At 44.0% G+C, this 12,000-nt stretch overlaps 1 protein-coding gene across 4 annotated transcripts; it reads right to left on the reverse strand.

The window, feature by feature from the left end:
- Positions 1 to 190: 190 nt before the first annotated feature.
- LOC311104064 (uncharacterized protein) lies at positions 191 to 11,556 on the reverse strand. Of its 4 annotated transcripts, none has more exons than XM_084145723.1 (5): positions 11,434 to 11,556; positions 11,020 to 11,098; positions 10,549 to 10,653; positions 6,304 to 6,433; positions 546 to 1,362 (listed from the first exon to the last, which is right to left on the reverse strand). In XM_084145723.1, exons 3-5 carry the CDS (start codon positions 10,637 to 10,639, stop codon positions 1,020 to 1,022), a joined length of 564 nt encoding a protein of 187 aa, XP_084001849.1. In that variant the 5' UTR covers positions 10,640 to 10,653; positions 11,020 to 11,098; positions 11,434 to 11,556; the 3' UTR covers positions 546 to 1,019. The 4 variants fall into 4 exon arrangements, with proteins under 4 accessions (XP_084001852.1, XP_084001849.1, XP_084001851.1 ...); XM_084145725.1 differs by having other exon boundaries at positions 6,304 to 6,430; positions 11,434 to 11,532; XM_084145726.1 differs by lacking the exon at positions 11,020 to 11,098 and having other exon boundaries at positions 191 to 1,362; positions 6,304 to 6,430; positions 11,434 to 11,554.
- Positions 11,557 to 12,000: the final 444 nt, after the last annotated feature.

Consider the following 12,000-nt stretch of genomic DNA (forward strand, 5'->3'; position numbering starts at 1 on the left):
AAAAATTGTAAAGAAAGCATGTGATTGGGGATCACATTATTTCCTGGCTAATTTTCTTGTACTATCATATTTCTCTGTATGATGAATTAAAAGAACAGTACAATAGCATGATATATTCAATATATTCATAGTTTATAGTTACAATATTCAATAGTGTTATAAACTTGATTCTTACTACGATGTACAATAACATTTTAGTCATTAATATCTTTGCCAGCAGGTGGAAAGAGAAGATAGAATCATATTGTAATATGCTGCCACCTTGTGGCTCAATAAGTTTGAATATGCTGCCACGTTGTGCCTGAAAGAGCTGTATTTCAACAGTATATACTGAGTGGACAAATCATTAGGAACATCTGCTATTTCCATGCCATATACTGACCAGGTGAATCCAGGTTAAAGCTATGATCTCTTATTGATGTCACCTGTTAGATCCACTTAATCAGTGTAGATGAAGGGGAGGAGACAGGTTAAAGAAGGATTTTCAAGCCTTGAGACAATTGAGGCATGGATTGTGCATGTGTATATTTGCGAGCAGGGAGAAAGAGTTTTATTTCAACAGTTTATTTGTAAAGTAGTCCTGTAGTACCTTACTCTGTATTTGCAGTATTTACAGATACTATACGTACAAATATTGTGTATGGATACACTTCTTATAATATGAGATGATGAATCCAATGATTAGAACATTTCTAGACTACACTATGTCCATCACACATCATCAACACACACCTTCAATATCAAATCAATCACCAATGATCATGTTATTGATAGTTAGTGTACAGTAGCTCTGTTGTCAGTACAAAGCTTTCATCAGTTCTGTGTTGATCTGGTTCAGAGAAGAGTGTAGTGATGTAGTTGAGACTATATTAGTCCTGAAGGGCTTTCCACACCAAGAATGATAGATATAATGATAACTGTAATGAGAAACTATTCATAACTATAAAACATTGGCGAGCATCCACACTAGATGACAGTTTATCGTTTATCGTTGTACAATACACCTGTCAATCATCTGATTAAGGTTTAGGGACCCTCCTTCCTCTAGTCCCTGTGGACCCTGGACCCGTGCCGTTTCCCCGCTCTGGAATCCTCATCTGTACCCTCATCTGTGCCCTTGGTGGTGCCCTCACCTCTCCCCTTAACGGTGCCCTCAGTGGCATCCTCAGCGGAGGCCAGGGAGTGACCCTCCGTATGGGGCATTGAGGGGTCCACACAGGGGGTCGGGGGAGTTTCCCAGCCTGCAGGTCGTCTACGAAGCCCTCCACCCTGTCGAACTTGGAGCTGAGCCTTCTCAGCTCATCCTTCAGAGAGTTGAACTGCTTGTAGAGGTCCCCCAGGGCCTCAGACAGGGGCTGAATCCTGCAGAGGGAGAGAGAGAGAGAGAGAGAGAGAGAGAGAGAGAGAGAGAGAGAGAGAGAGAGAGAGAGAGAGAGAGAGAGAGAGAGAGAGAGGGGGGAGGGAGAGAGAGAGAGAGAGAGAGAGAGAGAGAGAGAGAGAGAGAGAGAGAGAGAGAGAGAGAGAGAGAGAGAGAGAGAGAGAGAGAGAGAGAGAGAGAGAGAGAGAGAGAGAGAGAGAGAAATAGAGAAGTCGTGTCACTGAATTGCTACCAACTGGGCAAAAACTGGTTGAATCAAAGTGTTTCCACGTCATTTCAACCCAAAGAATCTATGTGATGACGTTGAATCAACGTGGAAAACTGATTGGATTAGAAAAACGTCATTAACGTAAGGGAATTACGTATTTCTTCATCCAACTTTTTACTTAAATCCAATGACATGGTGACATTTTCTGTTGATTTCACGTCAGTTGACAACTCAACCAAATGTAAATCAAAACTAAACGTTGAACAAACGTCTGTGCCCAGTGGGTAGGTGGTGGTGGTGCAGCTGGATAGTAAGCAGAGGATCACTAGTTCTAGCAGTGGTAGGAACAGGGACAGTGAAGGAAGCTATACTGTTAGCAGTTCAGTGGTGCCGGTTACAGAGGTCAGTAAGGGAACAGAGACAGTGAAGGAAGCTATACTGTTAGCAGTACAGTGGTGCCGGTTACAGAGGCAGAGGCCCAGCAGATCTACACAGGAGAAGAGCAACAGAGAGGGAATTAACTAGATCAGGCCACTGTCATGAAGGGGTCAGTCGAAGGACTATGGGCCTGTTCCTGGAAACAGTCCTGCAAAAAAAAAAAAAAAAGCATGATCAATGGAGAATCTCCATTTAAAAAGCTTTTCAGTCCAGATTTAGGCTTCATCTGTGTCCGGGAAACCACCCCAATATGTTTTGAACTAGAAATGCAATTGAAATGTTAGTGCACTACATTTACATTTACATTTTAGTTATTTAGCAGACGCTCTTATCCAGAGCGACTTACAGGAGCAATTAGGGTTAAGTGCCTTGCTCAAGGGCACATCGACAGATTTTTCACCTAGTCGGCTCGGGGATTAGAACCAGCGACCTTTCGGTTACTGGCACTACGCTCTTAACCACTAAGCTACCTGCCGCCCACTAAATTATAACACTACGTAGTCTACACACCACTTTACACATTGTGAAATCCCTATTACAATTTAATGAGCCACGCTGCTAAGATGTAGTCTACACACTGCTTTACACGTTGTGAAATGACAACTACATTTTAATGGGCCACGCTGCTAAAGAGGCTAGAATATATTAAAATAAAATATGATGGAAAACGTCTCATTGTGTAATTTGCAGGAAACATCAGGACAGAAGACATGGGAAACTAGAGCGTCATTAAACATCAATGACATTCTTCATCAATGAGAAAACATGTCTGGCTTTAATGTCAAGCTATGTTACTGTGTGCGTGCACTGCAGCCTATCCAGGCCTGATATTGGAGAGTGAACGCTTACAGCAAACATGCTGGTACACGTGATGTGTTATTGGCTGCCTGCAGGGCTCAGAGTAGGAACACTGAGTCTCTCCAGGACTGGTTGGATGGCTGCTAGCTAGTCGTCTTTGATGTCTCAGCCAGAACTCTTAGTTCACTGATCTAGGATCAAATCAAATCAAATCAAATCAAATTTTATTGGTCACATGCGCCGAATACAACAGGTGCAGACATTACAGTGAAATGCTTACTTACAGCCCTTAACCAACAGTGCATTTATTTTAAACAAAAAAGTAAGAATAAAACAACAACAAAAAAGTGTTGAGAAAAAAAAGAGCAGAAGTAAAAAATAAAGTGACAGTAGGGAGGCTATATATACAATAGAATAAAGTGACAGTAGGGAGGCTATATATACAGGGGGGTACCGTTGCATAGTCAATGTGCGGGGGCACCGGCTAGTTGAGGTAATATGTACATGTGGGTAGAGTTAAAGTGACTATGCATAAATACTTAACAGGTCCTCTCTGTCCATATACACTGAATAAAAATACAACCGCAACATGTAAATTGTTGGTCCCCTGTTTCATGAGCTGAATAAAAGATATGGACAAAAACGTTTTTTCACGCAAATGTTGTGCACAAGTTTGTTTACACCCTTGTTAGTGAGCATTTCTCCTTTGTCATGATAATCTATCCACCTGACAGGAGTGGCATATCAACAAGCTGATTAAACAGAATGATCATTACACAGGTGCACCTTGTGCTGGGGACAATAAAAGGCACTTGAAAACCTACCTCTTTAAGGAATACCTGGAATAGTATAAAAGTAATCCTTCTACCCCCCCCCCCATAAAATAAAAAAGTGGTTGTCCCACTGGCTATCATAAGTTGAATGCAGCAATTTGTAAGTCACTCTGGATAAGAGCGTCTGCTAAATGACGTAAATGTAAATGTAAAATGTGCAGTTTTGTCACACAACACAATGCCACAGACGTCTCAAGTTTTGAGGGAGCGTGCAATTGTCATGCTGACTGCAAGAAAGTCCACAAGAGCTGTTGCCAGAGAATTGAATATTCATTTATCTACCATAAGCTACCTACAACGTTGTTTTAGAGAATTTGGCAGTACTTCCAACTGGCCTCAGATCCAAAGACCACGTGTAACCACACCAGCCAAGGACCTCCACATCCGGCTTCTTCACCTGTGGGATTGTCTGAGGGGGGTTGGGGCGAGGGTAATGAGGAGTATTTATGTCTGTAATAAAGCCCTTTTGTGGGGAAAAACACATTCTGATTGGCTGGGCCTGGCTCCCAGTGGCTGGGCCTGGCTCCCCAGTGGGTGGGCCTTTGCCCTCCCAGGCCCATTCATGGCTGCACTCCTGTCCAGTCATGTGAAATACATAGATTAGGGCCTGATGAATTTATTTCAATTGACTGATTTCCTTATATGAACTGTAACTCAGTAAAATCTTTGAAATTGTTGCATGTTGCGCTCATGCTTTTGTTCAGCATAATATTATTCATTATGATCTAAAACTGATCCTAGATCAGCACTCCTCACTACTCTGAGATGCTTTGTGATTACAGGCCCAGGAGGCTGCTGCAGTTACAGATTTTCTGACTGGAGCTTTCCATAGTGAGGTCCTTACACGTACAGACCCCGTCATGCACGGACCGCTACACTCATCCATCACGTTGATGAACAATGACTGGCCTGCAGTCAAGCTATGAGCTAAAAGTTAGGTCAACAAATCATTTATAGTAAAGCAAAAAATGTGAAGTTCTCGCTGTACTATAATCATGAACTTCTCGCTCTCTTTCCTGCTCTCTCTCTCTTCTCTCTCAAACAACCGTCACTCTCACTCTCTCTCTCTCTCTCTCTCTCTCTCTCTCTCTCTCTCTCTCTCTCTCTCTCTCTCTCTCTCTCTCTCTCTCTCTCTCTCTCTTTCTCTCTCTCTCTCTCTCTCTCTCTCTCTCTCTCTCTCTCTCTCTCTCTCTCTCTCTCTCTCTCTCTCTATTCAATTCAATTTCAATTTAAGGGCTTTATTGGCATGGGAAACATATGTTAACATTGTCAAATCAAGTGAAGTAGATAATAAACAAAAGTGAAAAAAATTAAATAAAAAATGACAGTAAACTTTACACTCACAAAAGTTCCAAAAGAATAAAGACATTTCAAATATCATATTATGTGCTAATAGTTAAAGTACAAAAGGGAAAATAAATTAACATAAATATGGGTTGTATATACAATGGTGTTTGTTCTTCACTGGTTGCCCTTTTCTTTTGGCAACAGGTCACAAATCTTGCTGCTGTGATGGCACACTGTGGTGTTTCACCCAATAGATATGGGAGTTTATCAAAATTGGGTTTGTTTTCGAATTATTTGTGGGTCTTTGTAATCTGAGGGAAATATGTGTCTCTAATAGGGTCATACATTTGGCAGGAGGTTAGGAAGTGCAGCTCAGTTTCCACCTCCTTTTGTGGGCAGTGTGCACATAGCCTGTCTTCTCCTCTGAGAGCCAGGTCTGCCTTCGGCGGCCTTTCTCAATAGCAAGGCTATGCTCACTGATTCTGATCATAGTCAAAGCTTTCCTAACTTTGGGTCAGTCACAGTGGTCAGGTATTCTGCCGCTGTGTACTCTCTGTTTAAGGCCAAATTGCATTCTAGTTTGCTCAGTTTTTTGTTAATTCTTTCCAATGTGTCAAGTAATTATCTTTTTGTTTTCTCATGATTTGGTTGGATCTAATTGTGCTGCTGTCCTGGGTCTCTGTGGGGTCTGTTTGTGTTTGTGAACAGAGCCCCTGGACCAGTTTGCTTAGGGGACTCTTCTCCAGGTTCAGCCCTCTGTAGGTGATGGCTTTGTTATGGAAGGTTTGGGAATCGCTTCCTTTTAGGTGGTTGTAGAATTTAACTGCTATTTTCTGGATTTTGATAATTAGCGGGTATCGGCCTAATTCTGCTCTACATGTATTATTTGGTGTTTTTCGTTGTACACGGAGGATATTTTTGCAGAATTCTGCATGCAGAGTCTCAATTTGGTGTTTGTCCCATTTTGTGAATTCTTGGTTTGTGAGCAGACCCCAGACCTCACAACCATGAAGGGCAATGGGTTCTATAACTGATTCAAGTATTTTTTGCCAGATCCTAATTGGTATGTCGAATTTTATGTTCCTTTTGATGGCATAGAAGGCCCTTCTCGCCTTGTCTCTCTCAGATCGTTCACAGCTTTGTGGAAGTTACCTGTGGCGCTGATGTTTAGGCCGAGGTATGTGTAGTTTGTTGTTGAACACAATATTTCTCTCTCTCTCTCTCTCTCTCTCTCTCTCTCTCTCTCTCTCTCTCTCTCTCTCTCTCTCTCTCTCTCTCTCTCTCTCTCTCTCTCTCTCTCTCTCTCTCTCTCTTTTTCTCTTTCTCTCTTTCTTTCTGACACGTGGGATGATGTCACCTACCTGACGTATTCTGGAAGGACGGAGGCGTGATCGTTGATCAGCAGGTCCTTCACCTGGTTGATGATGGCAAACTTCCAGTTGTCCAGCACCTGGGTCAGGTTGGAGCAGATCTTAGTCTGGCTTTTATCTGCTGGAGATGACATGGGAATGTTCATTCACCACTCAGATACAGAAGGTAGACTATACTGTACTGTACCACTGGCTGTTCATGTCTTGAAGATAACAAGCTATTAGAACACAATATCTATTCAATATCAATGGATGTATAGAACATACTGCTTGAAGTGTGCTACATAAGAGACTCTACACATACAGGAAGTAGTTTACAAACTAGTGACTGTGTCTGTTCTGCCGTACCTCTATTAAAGAGACTACACACATACAGTATGTAGATTACATAATAGTGACTGTGTCTGGTCTACCTTACCTCTATCAAAGAGACTCCTTTCGTCTTTTGACCTCACCCTCTCATCGTCACCCCCTACTCACAAGGCAGGCAATACGCTTGACCTCAGCTTTACTAGATGCTGTTCTTCTACTAATCTCACTGCAACTCCCCTCCAAGTCTCCGACCACTACTTTGTATCCTTTTCTCTCTCGCTCTCCTCCAACACTACTCACTCTGCCCCTACTCAGATGGTAATGTGCCGTCGCAACCTTCGCTCTCTCTCTCCCGCTACTCTCTCCTCTTCCATCCTATCATCTCTTCCCTCTACTAAATCCTTCTCCCTCCGATCTCCTGATTCTGCCTCCTCAACCCTCCTCTCCTCCCTTTCTGCATCTTTTGACTCTCTATGTCCCCTATCCTCCCGGCCGGCTCGGTCCTCCCCTCCTGCTCCGTGGCTTGACGAATCATTGCGAGCTCATAGAAGAGGGCTCCGGGCAGCCGAGCGGAAATGGAGGAAAACTAGACTCCCTGCGGACCTGTCATCTATTCACTCCCTCCTCTCTACATTCTCTTCCTCTGTTTCCGCTGCTAAAGCCACTTTCTACCACTCTAAATTTCAAGCCTCTGCCTCTAACCCTAGGAAGCTCTTTGCCACCTTCTCCTCCCTGCTGAATCCTCCTCCTCCTCCCACTCCCTCCTCCCTCTCTGTGGATGACTTCGTCAACCATTTTGAAAAGAAGGTTGACAACATCCGATCCTCATTTATTAAGTTTGAGTTTGAGTTTGAGTTTATTTTTACAGGGACAGTGCACATTAATCAACGTTTCAGTAAAAGTGCCGGTTTTAGCCAGCCGGCTAATTTTCAACCGCAGTCCCTGGGCAGGTTATTAAAAACAATTACAATATAGACAATAACAACATAGAACAAGACATAGCATACAGACATAGCAACATAGGACAAGCAAGACGTAGCATACAGACAGAGCAACATAGAACAAAAAGCAGCAAGACAAAATTCATAAAAGCAACAAAGTGTTTCCACACCTCACAAGTTACAGACAACAGACATGGAAAGCGGCAACACACAGCTAGGGACCATGTTCACAAATCTGATTGACCTTTAGCCATGTCTTCAAGCATTTTGTGAAAGTGTGATATGTGGTGCAGTTGTGTGTGTCTGATGGCAGTGTATTCCAGACATGGGAAGCTCTCACAGAAAAAGCAGATTTACTAAAGGTGCTTTTCCTTAGGGGAACTACACAGTCACCTCTCATGGCAGACCTTGTGGATCTGCTGCCATATGTTTGGGTTTTCTGTTTAACAAAAATACTGAGTGGAGGGGGAGCCAAGCCATTTAGGATCTTGAATACAAGACATGCATCGGTGTATTGCACAAGATTTTCCCAACTCAGGAGCTCATGCTTTCTAAGGATGTTACAGTGATGATGGCTATTGGGCTTCCTATTAAGCACTTTGAGAGCCTGTTTGTAGACAGACTGAATAGGTCTTACTGTTGTACAGCAAGCTTGGGCCCAACTAGTCAAGCAGTATGTTAAGTGGGGGAGTATCATAGATTTGAAGTACAGTTTTGCTACCTCTGTAGTCAAACAATTTCGTATAAATCGGAAATTAGCTAGGTTGAATTTGGTTATTTGAATTACCTTTTTCACATGCTTTTTAAAAGAGAGGTTGGAATCAAGTATGATGCCAAGGTACTTAAAATCAGATACCCCCTGGAGCTTCTCCCCTGACACATAGACTTCTGGCTCAGTAGCATCTGTTGCCCTCTTTGTGAAGAACATGCAAACAGTTTTTTTCACATTGAGATGCAAACACGAGTCACTGAGCCACTTGACAGACACTCCTGCTCACACTGCCCTACCCTATGCTTTGACTTCTTTCTCCCTTCTCTCTCCAGATGAAATCTTGCGACTTGTGACGGCCGGGCCGCCCAACAACCTGCCCGCTTGACCCTATCCCCTCCTCTCTTCTCCAGACCATTTCCGGAGACCTTCTCCCTTACCTCACCTCGCTCATCAACTCATTCTTGACCGCTGGCCATGTCCCTTCCGTCTTCAAGAGAGCGAGAGTTGCGCCCCTCCTCAAAAAACCTACACTCGATCCCTCCGATGTCAACAACTACAGACCAGTATCCCTTCTTTCTTTTCTCTCCAAAACTCTTGAGCGTGCCGTCTCTAGCCAACTCTCCTGCTATCTCTCTCAGAATGACCTTCTTGATCCAAACCAGTCAGGTTTCAAGACTGGTCATTCAACTGAGACTGCTTTTCTCTGTGTCACGGAGGCTCTCCGCACTGCTAAAGCTAACTCTCTCTCCTCTGCTCTTATCCTTCTAGACCTATCCGCTGCCTTTGATACTGTGAACCATCAGATCCTCCTCTCCACCCTCTCCGAGTTGGGCATCTCCAGCGCTGCTCACTCTTGGATTGCGTCCTACCTGACAGGTCGCTCCTACCAGGTGGCGTGGTGAGAATCTGTCTCCGCACCACGTACTCTCACCACTGTTGTCCCCCAGGGCTCAGTTCTAGGCCCTCTCCTATTCTCTCTATACACCAAGTCACTTGGCTCTGTCATATCCTCACATGGTCTCTCGTATCATTGCCACGCAGACGACACACAATTAATTTTCTCCTTTCCCCCTTCTGATAACCAGGTGGCGAATCGCATCTCTGCATGTCTGGCAGACATATTAGATGTCGGATCACCACCTCAAGCTGAACCTCGGCAAGACGGAGCTACTCTTCCTCCCGGGGAAGGACTGCCCGCTCCATGATCTCACCATCTCGGTTGACAACTCCATTGTGTCCTCCTCCCAGAGTGCAAAGAACCTTGGCGTGACCCTGGAGAACACCCTGTCATTCTCCGCTAACATCAAAGCGGTGACCCGATCCTGCAGGTTCATGCTCTACAACGTTCGCAGAGTACGACCCTACCTTACACAGAAAGCGGCACAGGTCCTAATCCAGGCACTTGTCATCTCCAGTCTGGATTACTGCAACTCGCTGTTGGCTGGGCTCCCTGCCTGTGCCATTAAACCCCTACAACTTATCCATAACGCTGCAGCCCGTCTGGTGTTCAACCTTCCCAAGTTCTCTCATGTCACCCCGCTCCTCCGCACACTCCACTGGCTTCCAGTTGAGGCTCGCATCTACTACAAGACCATGGTGCTTGCCTACGGAGCTGTGAGGGGAACGGCACCTCCTTACCTTCAGGCTCTGATCAGACCCTACACCCAAACGAGGGCACTACTTTCATCCACCTCTGGCCTGCTAGCTCCCCTACCTCTACGGAAGCACAGTCCCGCTCAGCCCAGTCAAAGCTATTCACTGCTCTGGCACCCCAATGGTGGAACAAGCTCCCCCACGACGCCAGGACAGTGGAGTCACTGATCACCTTCCGGAGACACTTGAAACCCTACCTCTTTAAGGAATACCTGGAATAGTATAAAGTAATCCTTCTTCCCCCACCCCCCATAAAAAAATAACAAATATATAATAATAATAATAATAATAATAATAATAATAATAATAATAATAATAATAATAAATAAAATAATAAAGTGGTTGTCCCACTGGCTATCATAAGTTGAATGCACCAATTTGTAAGTCGCTCTGGATAAGAGCGTCTGTTAAATGATGTAAATGTAAATGTTTACAAGAAGTATATTACACACTCGTGACTGTGTCTGGTCTACCTTACCTCTATCAAAGAGACTCTACACATACAGGAAGTAGATTACATACTAGTGACTGTGTCTGGTCTGCCTTACCTCTATCAAAGAGACTCTACACATACAGGAAGTAGATTACATACTAGTGACTGTATCTGGTCTACCTTACCTCTATCCCACTCTGATGTCTCCTGCTTCCACTTCTGAGAGAGACACAGAGAGAGCAGAGACAGCAGGGCTAGAACCCTCCTCATCATCATCTTCCTCAGGAAAACTACAACAACAACAACAACATCATCATCATCATCATCATCATCATCATCATCATCATCATCATCAACAACAACAACAACATCATCCTCATCATCATCATCCTCATCATCATCAACAACATCAACAACAACAATATCATCATAATCATCATCATCATCATCCTCACAACCAACAACAACAACAACATAATCAACAACAACAACATAATTCATTCAACCCCTCCACTACGTCTGACATAGACAAGCCTACATGTGAGGATCTGGAACCAGTGTCACCTCTCAGTGACAACAGGTGCAGAACACAGTAAAAACATGATAGATGCTGAACTGGTTAGCATGTCATAGTTGATGAATAGATGAGATTGGACCTGGTTCTGTAGATGATTAGTCTGTGTCTTTGTAGTCCAGCCCTCAGACCCAAATGGTGATTATCAGAGAATAGTCTCTCTGGGCAAAAGCAGATAAAACACCATCATTATGTGATTGGCTGAACTGGAAGTTGTTACTACAGTTCGGCACAGAATAACCCGCCATCAGTTACATGCAGAATCAATTTATTATCTGAAGTTGATGTGATGTTATACTGTCATATTATTTACACAGTCATTATTTTCAGACTAGTTCATGTTCACATTCCATTTGGCATGCAGATATCCAGTGGATGATTGTTTCACAATAGAAAACATTTTCCTCTGTAAATAAATCTAATATCAATCAAATAATATTGAATATTGATCCCTAATATCCAGTGATTACAGCTGGTTTATCTGTAGATACTCTACCTGACTGTGAAGCTGAGATGTGAGCTGTTTATCCCCAGACCAGACCAGACCAGACCAGACTAGACCAGATTAGACCAGACCAGAACAGTGTGTGGTAGTATTCCAGTATGACTGAAGCTCTGTAGAAGAACATGATGTGGACAGCTCTCTTATAAACTCTCTAAGCCATCCCCCACCTGCTGGACTCCTCCCCTTTATAACCAGGACACCCCTCTGTAAACGCACACACACACACACACACACACACACACACACACACATGGTTCCTGTGCACACACACACACACACACACACACACACACATAAAGAAAAGCTGGTCTGGAGGTCTGTAGTGTTACAGTGAAATGTCATCTCTAAAGGCTGTCTGGCCACAGATACAGTGGAGGTGTTTGATGTAGCAGCAGTATCCCTCCTCCCCCCCCCCCCCCCCCCCCCCCCCCACCTCCCCGCTCCTCCTCCTCTTCCTCCAGAACTACGTTCCTGAAGCCTACTGTAATCATCTGTGGAACATCTGGGCTCTGCCTGCAGCCCAGCCCAGCCAGCTCCGACCGCTCTCTAATACCCTTT

This window comes from Coregonus lavaretus (genome assembly GCF_964263955.1).
Source record: "Coregonus lavaretus genome assembly, chromosome: 28".
Lineage (NCBI taxonomy): Eukaryota > Metazoa > Chordata > Actinopteri > Salmoniformes > Salmonidae > Coregonus > Coregonus lavaretus.